At 44.0% G+C, this 13,123-nt stretch overlaps 1 protein-coding gene across 20 annotated transcripts in view; it reads right to left on the bottom strand.

Moving 5' to 3' along the window:
- nfixb (nuclear factor I/Xb) overlaps window positions 1-13,123 on the bottom strand; it is a 130,298-nt gene that overhangs the window by 23,173 nt on the left and 94,002 nt on the right. For 12 of the 20 annotated variants that reach the window (XM_029437285.1, XM_029437287.1, XM_029437288.1 and 9 more), the window contains 5 exons: window positions 5,504-5,569; window positions 3,815-3,889; window positions 2,252-2,372; window positions 1,935-1,970; window positions 1,125-1,255 (listed from right to left, as the gene is read on the bottom strand). In XM_029437285.1, coding sequence (XP_029293145.1) covers window positions 1,125-1,255; window positions 1,935-1,970; window positions 2,252-2,372; window positions 3,815-3,889; window positions 5,504-5,569 — 429 coding nt within the window. The remainder of the gene's footprint in view (window positions 1-1,124; window positions 1,256-1,934; window positions 1,971-2,251; window positions 2,373-3,814; window positions 3,890-5,503; window positions 5,570-13,123) is intronic. The other 8 variants (XM_029437291.1, XM_029437304.1, XM_029437298.1 and 5 more) reach the window with 1 other exon arrangement.

Here is a 13,123-nt window from a genome sequence, read left to right as displayed (position 1 = left end):
TTGGAAAAACAAGACAGCAAGGTGTCATTTGAGAAACAATGTCCAGGCCACTCACTATCTCAGACTTTATAGGTGTTTTTTATGGTGTGGTAATAGTCCCCAATGAAAATTATTCTCAGAAAGTGGTTTCAACTGTGCAAAATAAAACCAAAACTATCTGCATGTCCACTAGGAATAACAGAGACAATATATATTTTGGGTAAACTGGCCCTTTAAGTCCCTGCTGCATGTGAGAAAAGAAGATATAATCTGGCCGTGGCATAATGATGGACCTTCTACCTCAAACAGGCCTGTTCTGCTCGGTGGGGGTGGGGGCACAATGTTGTGAGTAGAAGTTGTAAGTGGAGGAGGGTAATAAAGTGAGTGGGGATGGGGGGGGTCAACAACACAGTACAGAGGCAAAGGGAAGTGGAGCAGGAAGGAAGTGAGCTGTGGCTTCTGGTCCACATCAGTTAGTGTGAATTTAACACCTGGAAATATTTGTATTAAATTGGCCTGAAAATATATTTTCTCAATCAGCTTGTTAACTATAAGAAGTGATAATAATTGTTAGCTAAGGAGGCTTTTTTCTGAACTTTAACCATCTATTTAGACATGGATATTTTAAGGATAAGTTCAGGATTTTTGGGAAATATTTGCATTATTGCCAAGAGTTTGAAGCTACGTCCTGCAGCTGGTTAGCTTAGCTTAGCACAAAGACTGAAAACAGGGGGAAACAGCTAGCCTGGCTCTGTGCAAAGGTAACACAATCTGCCTCCCAGCACCTCTAAGGCTCAACAATTAATGTTTGTTCTTGTTTGTTTATTGTTACTGCACTCGGCCCAGAAATAGGCACATTAACCCTCTTCGACAAGAAAGCAAATAAGAATATTTCCCAAAATGTCACACTATTCCTTTATTGTTGTAGAGACATAAATATGTTTTCAGGGGGCTTTAAAATTCAATGTGAAACTAGTGTGAGCCTGGGAGGAGCTGCTTCTGTTGCAGCCTCCATCAAAGCATCAATTTAATTTCATCTATAACCTAAAAGGTTTGCGTCTGAATTGATGTGGACCTCAGCCCAGCTCCAGGAAAGGTGTGTGGAGTGCGAGCAGAATGTGATCGGGCGGTTGCAGCGGCACTACCTGCATCCACATCATTAGGCCAACCGCTGGACTGAGAGCTGCTGCCGGCCGCCGGGGAGCGGCCTGAGTAGAAGACATCGTCCACCGGGCTCTCCATCTCGCTGTCGTCAATGGACTTGCGCTTGTTGGAGCTGAGAGAAAAATAAGAGAATGAGGGGGTTTGTGTAATTCTTGGATACGGGGAGAGAAAGGATTTAGAGGGATGTGTTTTTATTTTAACATTAAATCAGATTTAGCATTTTTCTTAAACTTAGCCTAGTTTCCAACTGAAACTAACAGGCACTACTAATGGCGCTCTAATGAATGCACGCATACCATTTGTGGGACATTTGAGGTCAATATATGGGTGCATATTTTCCTTGCATGAAATCAATAGTTATAAAAATGTCAAATGTAAAAGTTTCCCCTTAAATGTTTTCTTTTCACATTATGTTTTAGCCAAAGGGGACAAAGTAACATAACTTGAGACAGCGAGACAAACATGAGGCCAGAATTTATTCAACATGCTGTATCCATACTGGCCTGAAGCAGCCTCGCTCTAGAAACTGCGCAGAGAAAGTGTGTGTGGTGATGCTGGAACTCATTTGTGCGTGTTTGCAGATTCTTATAGACTCATACATCTGTGACCAATAAAATTAAAGGGGGTTGTGAATGTACAGCGTTTCACTGCTGATGCAAAATGTTTAAATATGTGTGCGCTCATGTGCATATCTGTGTGACAGCATGCGTGTGTGGCTTTTGCGCGAGTGTGATACAGGGCTCTGTGTTACATTAGTATCAGGGGAGATATTCTGTAATGAGTGTAACTACCTCCGTGGGAGACTTGCATAAAGCTCCATTTCAGTCCTGCAGCGTAAGATGAGCGAGAGAGGACGACGGAAGGAGCCAGGGAAATAACGGAGACAAAAGACACAAACACAGAGTGACGGACAGATTGGAGGGAACGAGAAGGATTACCAGTGAAGAAGAGGAGAGAAAGAGCACAATGTAAAAGCAGCGCAAGCTAAGCATAAAGAATACAGCAGTGTGAAGAGGTTATAGAATTTAGAAATTAAGAATATTAGTACAGGAATAAAAGAATATCTTTAGCATGTGTGTTCTTATGTGTGCCTGTAAGGGATGTGTACCTGGTGGAGGGGGTGGAGGTGATGGAGCGCCGTCCCAGGGTCACCTGGTTGATGTTATAGTAGCCAGGGCTGTCCAGGTCAGCCAGGGAGAAGTTGGGTCCGGTCGCTGTAGCCACCGGGGCTGAGGACACACACACAACACACAACACACACAACACATAACACACAACACACACACAGGTGTTATTCTATTATCTATTATTAAAGGTAATTCTGTTAAATTCAAAGCTTCTATTAAGGTTTTCAAATAATGGTTTGAATTTTGTCAAATTTTATGATGTCATCACATCATGTTTTTGTGGTTATATAAATGTCATTTATACATTACATTGCTGTTAGACCGCCCCGTTAATACAGGTACCTACGTTAGTGTGTTTGCAGCATCCACAAGCTAAACACCAACAAATATGGATTGAAGCAGAATATTTCGTTCAATAAAGATGTTGTACATTTTGGAAAACGATTACATTTATCTTTTTTCAATAAATGTTTAATTTTGGATTTAATGCTCTGGAGTTGTTTTTTGGATCACATGAGTTGGAAACAATCCTACGCTCCCACCATTAGAATCTACAAATAGTAGAATAATAATATTAGTGTAGCTTAATCTTTATCTGCACCTGAGCAGAAATACCAGGTTTGAACAGAAAGCAAAGGAAAAGAAAAAAGAAAAGAGCTGAGCAGCATTCGAATGTTGATTTAGAATTTGAATGTCAACGTTATGTTTGAAGCTTCAAAGCTTCGAAGTGTTTGGTACAGCCCTAATTATTTTTAGCCATGCTTGCGACACTGCCCTCGGGACGGCCATGACACGATATCAGTGGATCTCCTGACATTTCTCAAAACTTTCTGACTTCCCCAGCCAGTCTGTGGCGCTCAGTCCCAAGCCCATTGGGTTCTACTGAAGATGTCAATCATTAAAAACGGGTCACAAATATATAGTTACGTTAAAAACTTTCTTTAAAGCCTCAGTAGTATCCGACATCAGCTGGCCACTGTCGCTTTTAGCAAATGTTACTCAAACAGGAAAAAATTGTAAATCCCAAAGATTTGTTGGGAACTATTTTCAGCTGCGGATTAAAAACACATTTGGTGCTTTGGTGAATATTTCCAGCAGCAGGACGGTGTTTGTGGGATTGAGACAAAATAAACTACAGTGTGTGTTCTTGGTAAAAGAAAAAGGGAACATTTGAGTGCCACAATGTGGCTCATTGATGTGTTTTTAAATGGTTTTGGACAACAATAGATCTCTACTGCACAGAGGAATACGATATATCAAGCCTTGGACAAACAGAAAATACTCATTATGTTTTTAGGATCAATTCATTGTTGTTGACAATAAGAGAAAATATAGAATAACACTGGCATTAAGCTTAAACACTCTTTTCAAATGAAGTTATTCAAACTAAAAAAGGGTGCTACTTGGTGTAGAGAGGGAATGCTGTTGTGTGTAATTTCACCATTAAGGTGTTATAAGAAAGTGACTATTTCAAGTAGACAAGGAATGACTGGGAGAGTGTGTCTGCGTGGAGACGGACACGGGGAAATATAGCCGTGACTCACTCTGCGACACACGGACCAGCTCGGCTACGTTCCACACCCCTGAAGTCACAAAGCAGTCCTGGAAACTCAAGTGGCCTGCGTAAAAGAGAGACAGAGGAGTGTGTGAGAGTCAATGCATGCAGAATATGACATGAGCACACAGATCAGTACACACACAAACACACACACACACACACACACACACACACACACACACACACACACACACACACACACATGCAGAGGGAGCTGAAACACATGTGTGGAAAAGCTTGACACACTGCTGGTGTCATCCAAAGGAGCCATGTGTTTTCTGTGAGACACAACAGGCTGTCGGCTTGGAGACGATCATTTGTTTTGAAACTGTAACCAAAACCTTAAAAGGAAAATTATGTTTTTTTTTTTTTTTACAACTGGGGTGTTCATTTCACATCTTTTGTCCAACGTTCAGTCAGGTTGTAAACAAGCTAAAGGTTTTGCCAATTTATCTAAACCACTTTTTTATTTTCTTAAACCCCAAACCTTAAACATTTCCCCACGTTGTTCTAACTTTAAAGCTGCTATATGATATTTGTATATTAACAATGGATTTCATGACTACTTATATGTAAAGGGGTCGCTGGTAGAGACAAACCCATAGAGAATTCTTACCGACTCTGCAGGTTCCTCAAGCTCCACGAAGCGTTTTAGCATCTTTTAACTTGTTGTTTTGTTTTTTATGCCTGCAGCTTTTATTTGCCAGGTGGCCGGAGACACAACTCCAAGTTAATGCTAATGTTGCTGTGTCTACTGAATAGGCAGCTGTTTGCTATCATGTTGCCATAACCTGCCGTCCGAGGGTTGATGTCACCAAGTTCACCTCGCTTATGATGGCGGCAGGGGATTCCCCCGAAGGCAAGTCAACAAGGGCATGTTGAACAACTAATGAAACACAGCCCTACATTTGTCAGTGAAAAACTAAAATATCCCAAAACTAAGAATTGTCAGATTTATCCACACATGACATTCTCACAAGGCCAGCGGTACATAAGCAAACATTGACTCTCAAAATATTGTAGGTGCTTGGAGTACTGTAGGGTTCTTCCAGCATGTTTGTGCTCCGACATGTGTGCGCACGGTTCTGAAGTTTTGTCAGCCTCCCCGAGTATTTGTTCATCCGTGTCCTATAATGTCCATATCCATAAAATGTGTATGTGGTGTGTGAAGGACATCCTACGCTGGGGTCGAGTTCACTTTAAATCCACACCCTTCCTCCTATATTTCACCCCTCTCGCTATCTGTTCATCACTTCTCTTCACCCCCCTAACCTCTTTTTCTTTTCATACCCCCCCCCAACCTCCTTTCACTTTTCTCCCGTTCTCCATCTCTCTTTCTCCTTCGCTCCATCCCTGTCCGGGGTTAACCGCAGCGGGGACGGCGCATGAGGTCAGTGCTCGGCTCGGCAGCGGCCATGTGGTTCCCATCTTCCAATAACGTCAGTGTGATTTATGAGTGGCCCGCCACAATCCCAGCGCAACCCCCACGCTACAGTACTATCGACTCTCCTTACCATAATAAACTTAGACCCAACTCTGCCGGGACACACTCGCTCACAGAGAGGCCTGTGTGTAGGGTGTACAGTACGTACATGTGTGATTGCACATAGGCACAGGTGTGTCAAACATGTTCAATGCATGCATGTGTGCCAGCGGGACATGCTTGTTAACTCACCATTTGGTGAGGGCTTGACGTCTGTGTCTCCTTGCTGGTTTGAGTTGTCTGATTGCCCTGATTGTTCTGAAAGACATAAAGAGAGAGAGAGAGAGAGAGAGAGAGAGAGAGGGAGGGAGAGAGGGGGAGATGTTTAGTCAGGTGGACAGATTATCTGGACACCACCCAAGGTGAGGGGAAGGTTAGCATCAGAGGGAGACAGACGTGGGCCTGAGATTAAAGATGTACGTTTCCGATGAGCTTGAACCTGAAAGGTTAATATCGTCACTTCTGGAGTCTGTGGGAAAAATCACGTACTACAGAAAGCGCCAAATAATTCAGCTTGGAGTACTTGTTCTTTTTACCTGCACACTATTTTAGTGAAGGGCTCCGACTGTGTAAGTTGTGGAAAGTGTTGAAGAACGCTCCCCTGCTGAGTTGTAAATTGAGGGGGTACTTGTATAGTGTGCACTTGTACACTTGTGGGTTCTTGGCATTGTTTGTATTACATCTCCTGTGTGTGTTTACCTTACCATCTATAGGGGCAGGCGGGCAGAGAGCCACCTGCTTCAGCTAGTTTCTTTTGGCCCGCTGGCTGCCATTCTTCTCCACATGTGTAATGCAGCCTTGAGGAGTTTTATGGTTGTATAGTATATACCATTCAGGCCAATTACCCCACAGCGCTGAAGCTTTAAGGCCGTCCTGGGCCAAGTCTCCCTAGCCAGAACGTGGCCCCATTGCAGCCAGCACTAGGCCCCTCAATCTCAACGCCCTCTAAACCCAAATCTGCGTCCTAATCTTGGGTGGCATTAGGGGACGACGTGCCAGCAAGCGGCTGCACTATTCACCCTGTCTGCGCGTTGCCAAAAACAAGACAACAAAAAGAGACAAACAAAATCGCCTCATCACTCTGGGTGGAAAAGAAGAGGGGAAACCAACACAGGGATAGAGTTTCTGCTCTCTCAACACTCTTATCCCTCATTCTCAGTCCATCTTCACGTCTTCCTCCCTCAATTCCTCTCACACTCGTTCTGTTTCTGCTTCTCTTTCCCTCTCGCGCTGTCGCTCTGTGGAATCCTGGCAGCCATCTTAGCGTTTGGCAGCCATCTTAGCTTTGGCGGTACCCATGCATTCCTGCTAGCTGACGGCACACCCACACACACACACACACACACACACACACACACACACACACACACACACACACACAAACAGACACACATGCTTGCATAGCACACTCTCTGTCTTGCACATAGACCCAGTGGTCTTAAAGATAGAAAGACCTACAGAGGATATGCAATGCAAATGGAGCGAGGAGGATCAAACCGCTGATGTTTGTGTGCAATCCGGCCGCTCTGATAGCACGTCACAGAGGAAGAGCTACATATGAGTGAGACATGATCACACACACCTTCACAAAGTATAAGGAAGGGCGGGAATAGTTCAAGGCAAATGAGGTGATTGTGTAAGACGATCCAGGAGTAATTGAAGCCCGGAGGCCTTTCTTAACGCGGCAGCGCTCAACCCGACGATCCTGATCATGCATTTCACTACAAGCACAGACCTTTTAAACCTGTGTGCCTCGGAAAAATCTCCCTCACACTATGTGACGGTTCCCTAGCCAAAATTCAGTGCCTAGTTGTCATGACAACAGGGATGGCACACCACAGTCCCTAATGACGAGTGGTTGTTGAAGCCTGCGTGTGCATATGTGTCGCTGTTTGGCCTGGCAATTAGTTGGAATGAAGATAATAATGTCGCCTACTGGCACGGGCTCAATGTGTTGTTTTGTTTAAGTATTTCTTGGCACCTAACAGGCCGCCGGTCGCTGTGCTACAATATAACCACGCTGACTTCTTACTACAACAGCATTGCTGCATTTCCAGGTGTTAAATCTCTGAACTCTTCAAACTTTTCAGTTTTCTCGGCAAAATGTGAGCAGAAAGCGACGGAGGGTCCCGCTGCACTCCTTTCTACCAACAATGTAGAAGATGGACATAATCATACACTACTGGAGAAAACTTGTTATGAAGTGTTTCAAAGTTTGAGTGAACATGCATGTGTTGGGGAGGTAGTGAGGATACAACTCAATGAGACTTGGATCATACTGCAAGAGTTTTGATTTAGTGTTCCTGTTGTTAATCACGGCCCCCATTTGAATTAAATTCATCAAGACTTTGCTCCGTTTCATTTTCTTCACGTATTAAAAAGGTAACATAGGGGCGAGAAATTGATATACAAATGTATCCCTTCAAGACAGTTTATGTAAGAAAGTAGTTCCTCATTGCACGCTGCAAATGAAGTCAAATGTTCGTGTACAACACTGGTCCCAATGTGAAGCTGTGAAAATGATCTAAATAAAGCCAACACTTCAACTGATATTGATTTCTTGAGGGGGTTAAAGAATGTTTTGCCCCCGTGCACAGCAGAGCATTGTGAACTTCTGCGCCGTAACTCCAAACGGGGTGCGTGCCAACCGCCATCTCCTGTCGTAATGCACTGATTTACATGGATTTTCTGAATGTACCTGTAAAAGTCCTTCACATATAAACGACATTGGTATCTCTGCGGTGATGGGATCTGACATTATTTACATGTTCCTAATGCTTGCACGTGCACGTACCAAACATGGATAACCATGCCTTCGAAGTACAAACATGCTCATACGCACACATACGTTTATACACGGATGAATCACCCTTATCTCCTGAACACAGTCGCCCCAAGGCCCCCTGCATACGCCTCACCAGAGATAAAACACACACACACACACACACACACACACACACACACACACACACACACACACACACACACACACACACACACACACGCACACACACACACTCTGTTTCTTGGTCAGTATAGACTCACTGCTGATACACTCCTGGAGTGTGTACACAAAGGTTAACACTGGCAATACATTTATCACACTGCAGATGCAGACAGAGGTTAATAACTCACACCCAGGCTAATGTACACACACTCAAAAATCACACTTACTTAATCACTACATTCATCATACGCACGGAAACAAAACATCATGCCGACAGACACACACACACACACACACACACACACACACACACACACACACACACACACACACAAACCAGTGGAAATCATTAAAAAACACTTGAATGTAAAATTGCACACACATGCTCAGTAGGAAGGCAGCCATTGCCAGCGCTAATGGCCTCATTTACCGTGTGCATATTCATATACGTTTGCACACTGCTCACACAGGCAATTTTTTTAGCAAATTTACTAAACGGCTTAGAGTGTTTGTTTGCGCATCACAAGCACACATGAGCAAACAGGCCCTCTGTAATCTAATGTGCACTAAGTGAAGGGGATTTTTCAGACTGCTGACCAACACTGGAAATAAATACAATATAACGGCTTTGGATGTTAAACGTGATGCCGGTTGGAAGGTCAGTCGGGTCATGCTTTCAATACCACTCTCATACTGTATCAACACCGGTCATTGTTTACAGTCCGATTACAACGTTTCTCCACACAAAACACAAACGTCGATATCTGTTTCAGGTGTTTTAGGTCCAGACAACATTTTGGCTAATCTCTATAAACAGATATCTGCATATGAATGAAGATTGTCGTCGGATGATAGCCAATGGGTTCTGAGATTGTAGTCCTGTCAATGCTTTCTGCCTCTTTTGCTCCCCACCCAGACTGTTTACCTGCATGCAACCGAAGCTTGCTCAAATGTCATTGGTCATTCATTCTGCATTCACATGCCGATATCTGTTTATAGAGATGAACACACACACACACACACACACACACACACACACACACACACACACACACACACACACACACACACACACACTTCCTTACATACTATGGACGCAGAGTTTGGAAGACGCGGGCAAATGCCAGGGAAACACTTAGCAGTTACATTATGGGAAGTGTAGGATACCAAATATTTTTTACTTGACCTATACGAGGGACTAATATTCAGAATGTCTGATCCTCTGCTGCACAATAAACCATTATTTCCCAAAAACCTTATAGGAGTGCAACACTAAGTTGTTTTGTAGCAACTGGAGGCAGGTCGCAGGTTTATAGCATAACTTCTACAAGGAAAACAATGCTGGGAAAAGTGTACAAGTGTCCATCTCTCCTTACTTAAAACCACTGTGGAAGTGCCCCTGAGCAGAAGACTTGTGCTCGGACAGCTGAGTGAAGCTGCGGTAGGAGACTGTAGCAGGAAGAGTATCAAATGTGAGCATGACACAGGACAGTATAGCCGCAGCCTGCAGCCCATGACCCCTTTGACTCCGTCTCTCTGCCTTCACCCTGTGTGCTGTGTCATTTAAGGATAGCTCCCCAGACATGGTTCAGTTCACAGTCAAATGATAGGGGCCTCTTCCTCTTCTGCAGACACATCTACCACTGTTCTCTGCCTCTTCATCTGCCTCGCCTCCCCCCTGACTTCTGTCTATACAAGCTGTGGCATTTAGGCGAGTAGGTTCAAACCCTGTCATTTCTGGTGTGACGGTGGGGGCAGCCCTGATCGGATCGCAGTGCACATATGTACAGAAATACTAAATATAAAGTAACATGTACGCACGGCTTTGTGCTGATGGAAGATGGATGTAAAGCAGACGGCAAGCTGCACGGACTGACTTATATATATACACATGTATATATATATACACAAGAGTGTGTTTGAGTTTAAGTGTGTGTGGCTGCGCAGTCTCACCCCCTCTCTCCACCCCCCCCCCCATCCACCAGCCTCTGGATAAAGAAACCAAACAGCCTCCCCAATTGGGTTTCGCTTAAGAGGTTTATCGGTATGTTGCTAAACATTCTGACCTTTTTTTTTTATCTTTAATGCGCTTAAAATGTTCCAAACCCTCCTAATCCCCACGGCTATCCCACACAGATGTTCACTCGGCTCTTTTATTGGACTTCATTTCAACCTCTTTTTTTCTTCTCCTCCTCCACCACCTCCTTCATCCTCCCCACGTCCCTCTTCTACACCCCCCCTTAGTTTTTCATTCGTTTCCGGTTTTGGAAAACCACTCGTCGCCTTCTGATCAACTCCCCCCACCAACCCGTGCTTCAATCTTCTACAAGTAAAGCTCATCCTGGCCCTGGTTGTTAAGCCACTGCTTCTTATTGGACAGTGCTGCGGTTGGGGAGTAGTTGATGGTGCAGTACATGCATCCCCTGAATGACCCCGGCTCACAGATGTGTCAGCACGCTACTTTCTCTAAAAGGTGCCCCTGAATATTTCATGGGAATTTGTTTCATTAGATAATGACACTTGAGTGTAACGGGATAATAACGGGAGATTTGATCATATCAGTGTGGTTACACAGTGTTCCTGCTGAGCTATTAGGACATCCGGAAAACAGCCGCTGCAAAAATGAGTCATCCACTTTGACTTTAGCCTTTCACTTACTTAAGCTCTAACAGCAAATCTTATTCAGTTATCTTTTTGTCACATTTAGGAGATTCACACTGAAGACGAAGCTAAAGGATATTCACTGTGTGTGTATATATATATATATATTCAAATGCTGTATTGTTCATGCACTCTATCTACTTAAAATCATGTTTAGTGTGCTTGATAGAGACGATAGATAATCTTGTATTTGCATCTTTACTAAGAGAAGCTCTGTGCTTTACTACATTATTTTTATATTCATATCCTATTCCCGTGTCCCGAGGTTTAACTAACTAATTAAACGTAACAGAGGAAAGAGGAATACAATAGAAATCATTCATAAGTTAATTTTAATGTCTGTTTAATATCTTTGGCATTTATTTCAATAAATATGTGTTTGTCACATTGTATGATCAGTTATCCACATATAACAGTATTTATTGGATATGTCCAATAAATCAAAAGGATGTAGAAGTACTTTTTGTGCCCTGAATAGTGTCAGCTATTCCCTTCAAGCTCCATCCAGTGCCAACAACCTCCACCATGAGGGCCGAGCTGTATGTAGCCTGTGAGGCGAAACCCAGGGTAAAAAACCGTCCACGTCACTCTCAGTGGCCGAATCTGCTGCTCGTTAAACTTTGAGCGCATGGTAATAATTGTAGAATCAGATGAATGTGTCAACACTTATATATTAACTCTTCGACAGCTGGACAGTCAAACAACAACATTCAGAGAGATTTTAGTGAGTAAATTATTCGGAAACAATAAAAAGTGAGGGGGACAAGAATAGGGTTTTATGAAGTGATGTGGACATGCCACCCCCCAATGGAAATTACACCCTTCATCCAACGACCAAAAAAAAAGTCCCTGAATCTGTTGAGTGACTTATGTGAGCACAAGCTGTCTATGTTCAGGTTCATAATGAATAACCGGCTGCATTGCTCTACAAGTAAAAGTGTTCTGTTCCATGAACTGTCAGTGGAGCAGCTCATTCCGCTTACACATCAGGACTGAGCGTCCAGAGATTTTAGGAAAAACATTCAGAGTTTTCTGTTTTAGGATGGATTTTCCCTTTCCGCTATTTTTGGCGTTTTCCTGGGAAGTTCATTTGCTGGGAAGTTTATATCCACACCCTACCTAAAACTAAAATTAAACCAGCAGCTTCAAATTCTGGCAATTCCTCTGGCACTATGGCGGTGTCAACAAAATATCAGTTCGGCTTGCAAATTCTCGTCTTTTTCTATGTCCTCGATCTTTGTTCCCACTCAGTGTAAAAGTGACAATAGTGCATCTCTGTGTAGTTCACTGAATGCCTGGTATGTAACTCCATGTGACAGCACAGCATGGTGCAATGTGATTAATTGTGAAATGTGTTTCTGTGCTGAAGTGTGAATGTGTGGGCGTGAGACTATAAATACACCGCTTGGTGGCTATGGATGTGTGATTGTGTCTTATATACATTTACGATACGTGTATATAAGCAAAGATTTTCTGTGGAGCACATGTTGAGGCGCAGTTGGAGATAAGCGTGTAAACATCTGTGACTGACAGGCTGAGCAGCAGAGTGTAGGAGGCGTTCTTTTATTGAAACACGTAAGCATGCGTGTGCATCAGCATGTAGAGCGGCTCGTGGGAGTATTTGCACGTGTATGCTCCCTGCTCCCTAGTCTGTGTCTCTCTGTGGGAAAGTTCAATAAATTGAGAGAGATAATTCTGCGTTAGATGCACATCTGTGTTTTTCTGTGTGTGTGTGCGAGTGTGTGTGTACTGCGTGGCCGCCTGGCCCGAGCCCTGTGCCAGCAAGGAGCAGGTGTGGGGAGGCAGCCCTGCATTGCCCGTTGCCCATCTGCGTGGCCGTCTGTGTGCCGCCTGCGCCCTCTCTGTGCCAACACCACACAGAGCCGGGGAGCCAGGGGGTGAGAGGGGGGTGAGAAGGGGTGAGAGGGGCCTAAAGGGAATCAACCATGGGAGAGAGAGAAGGGCAGGGGGTAGAAGGATGGAGGGGAGTGGGGAGGCAGGCTGGCAGGCTGCCCATGTATACACCCCCCCTCCCCCCTCCCTCGGCCCTGTTTCTTTTATCTTTTATCTGTGCCTATGCTGATGAGCTGTGATGTACAGCGAGAGAGCGACAGAGAGGGAGGAAAAAGGGAGACAGACAGAGCAAAGGCTCTTTAATACCCTGAGAATATGCAGGATGGTAAAGTCCAAGGTGATGTCTTTAA

The sequence above is a fragment of the Cottoperca gobio genome, chromosome 8 (genome assembly GCF_900634415.1).
Source record: "Cottoperca gobio chromosome 8, fCotGob3.1, whole genome shotgun sequence".
Classification (NCBI taxonomy): Eukaryota; Metazoa; Chordata; class Actinopteri; order Perciformes; family Bovichtidae; genus Cottoperca; species Cottoperca gobio.
Note: the sequence above shows the minus strand (reverse complement) of the source record. Positions and strands in the feature narration are given on the sequence as shown.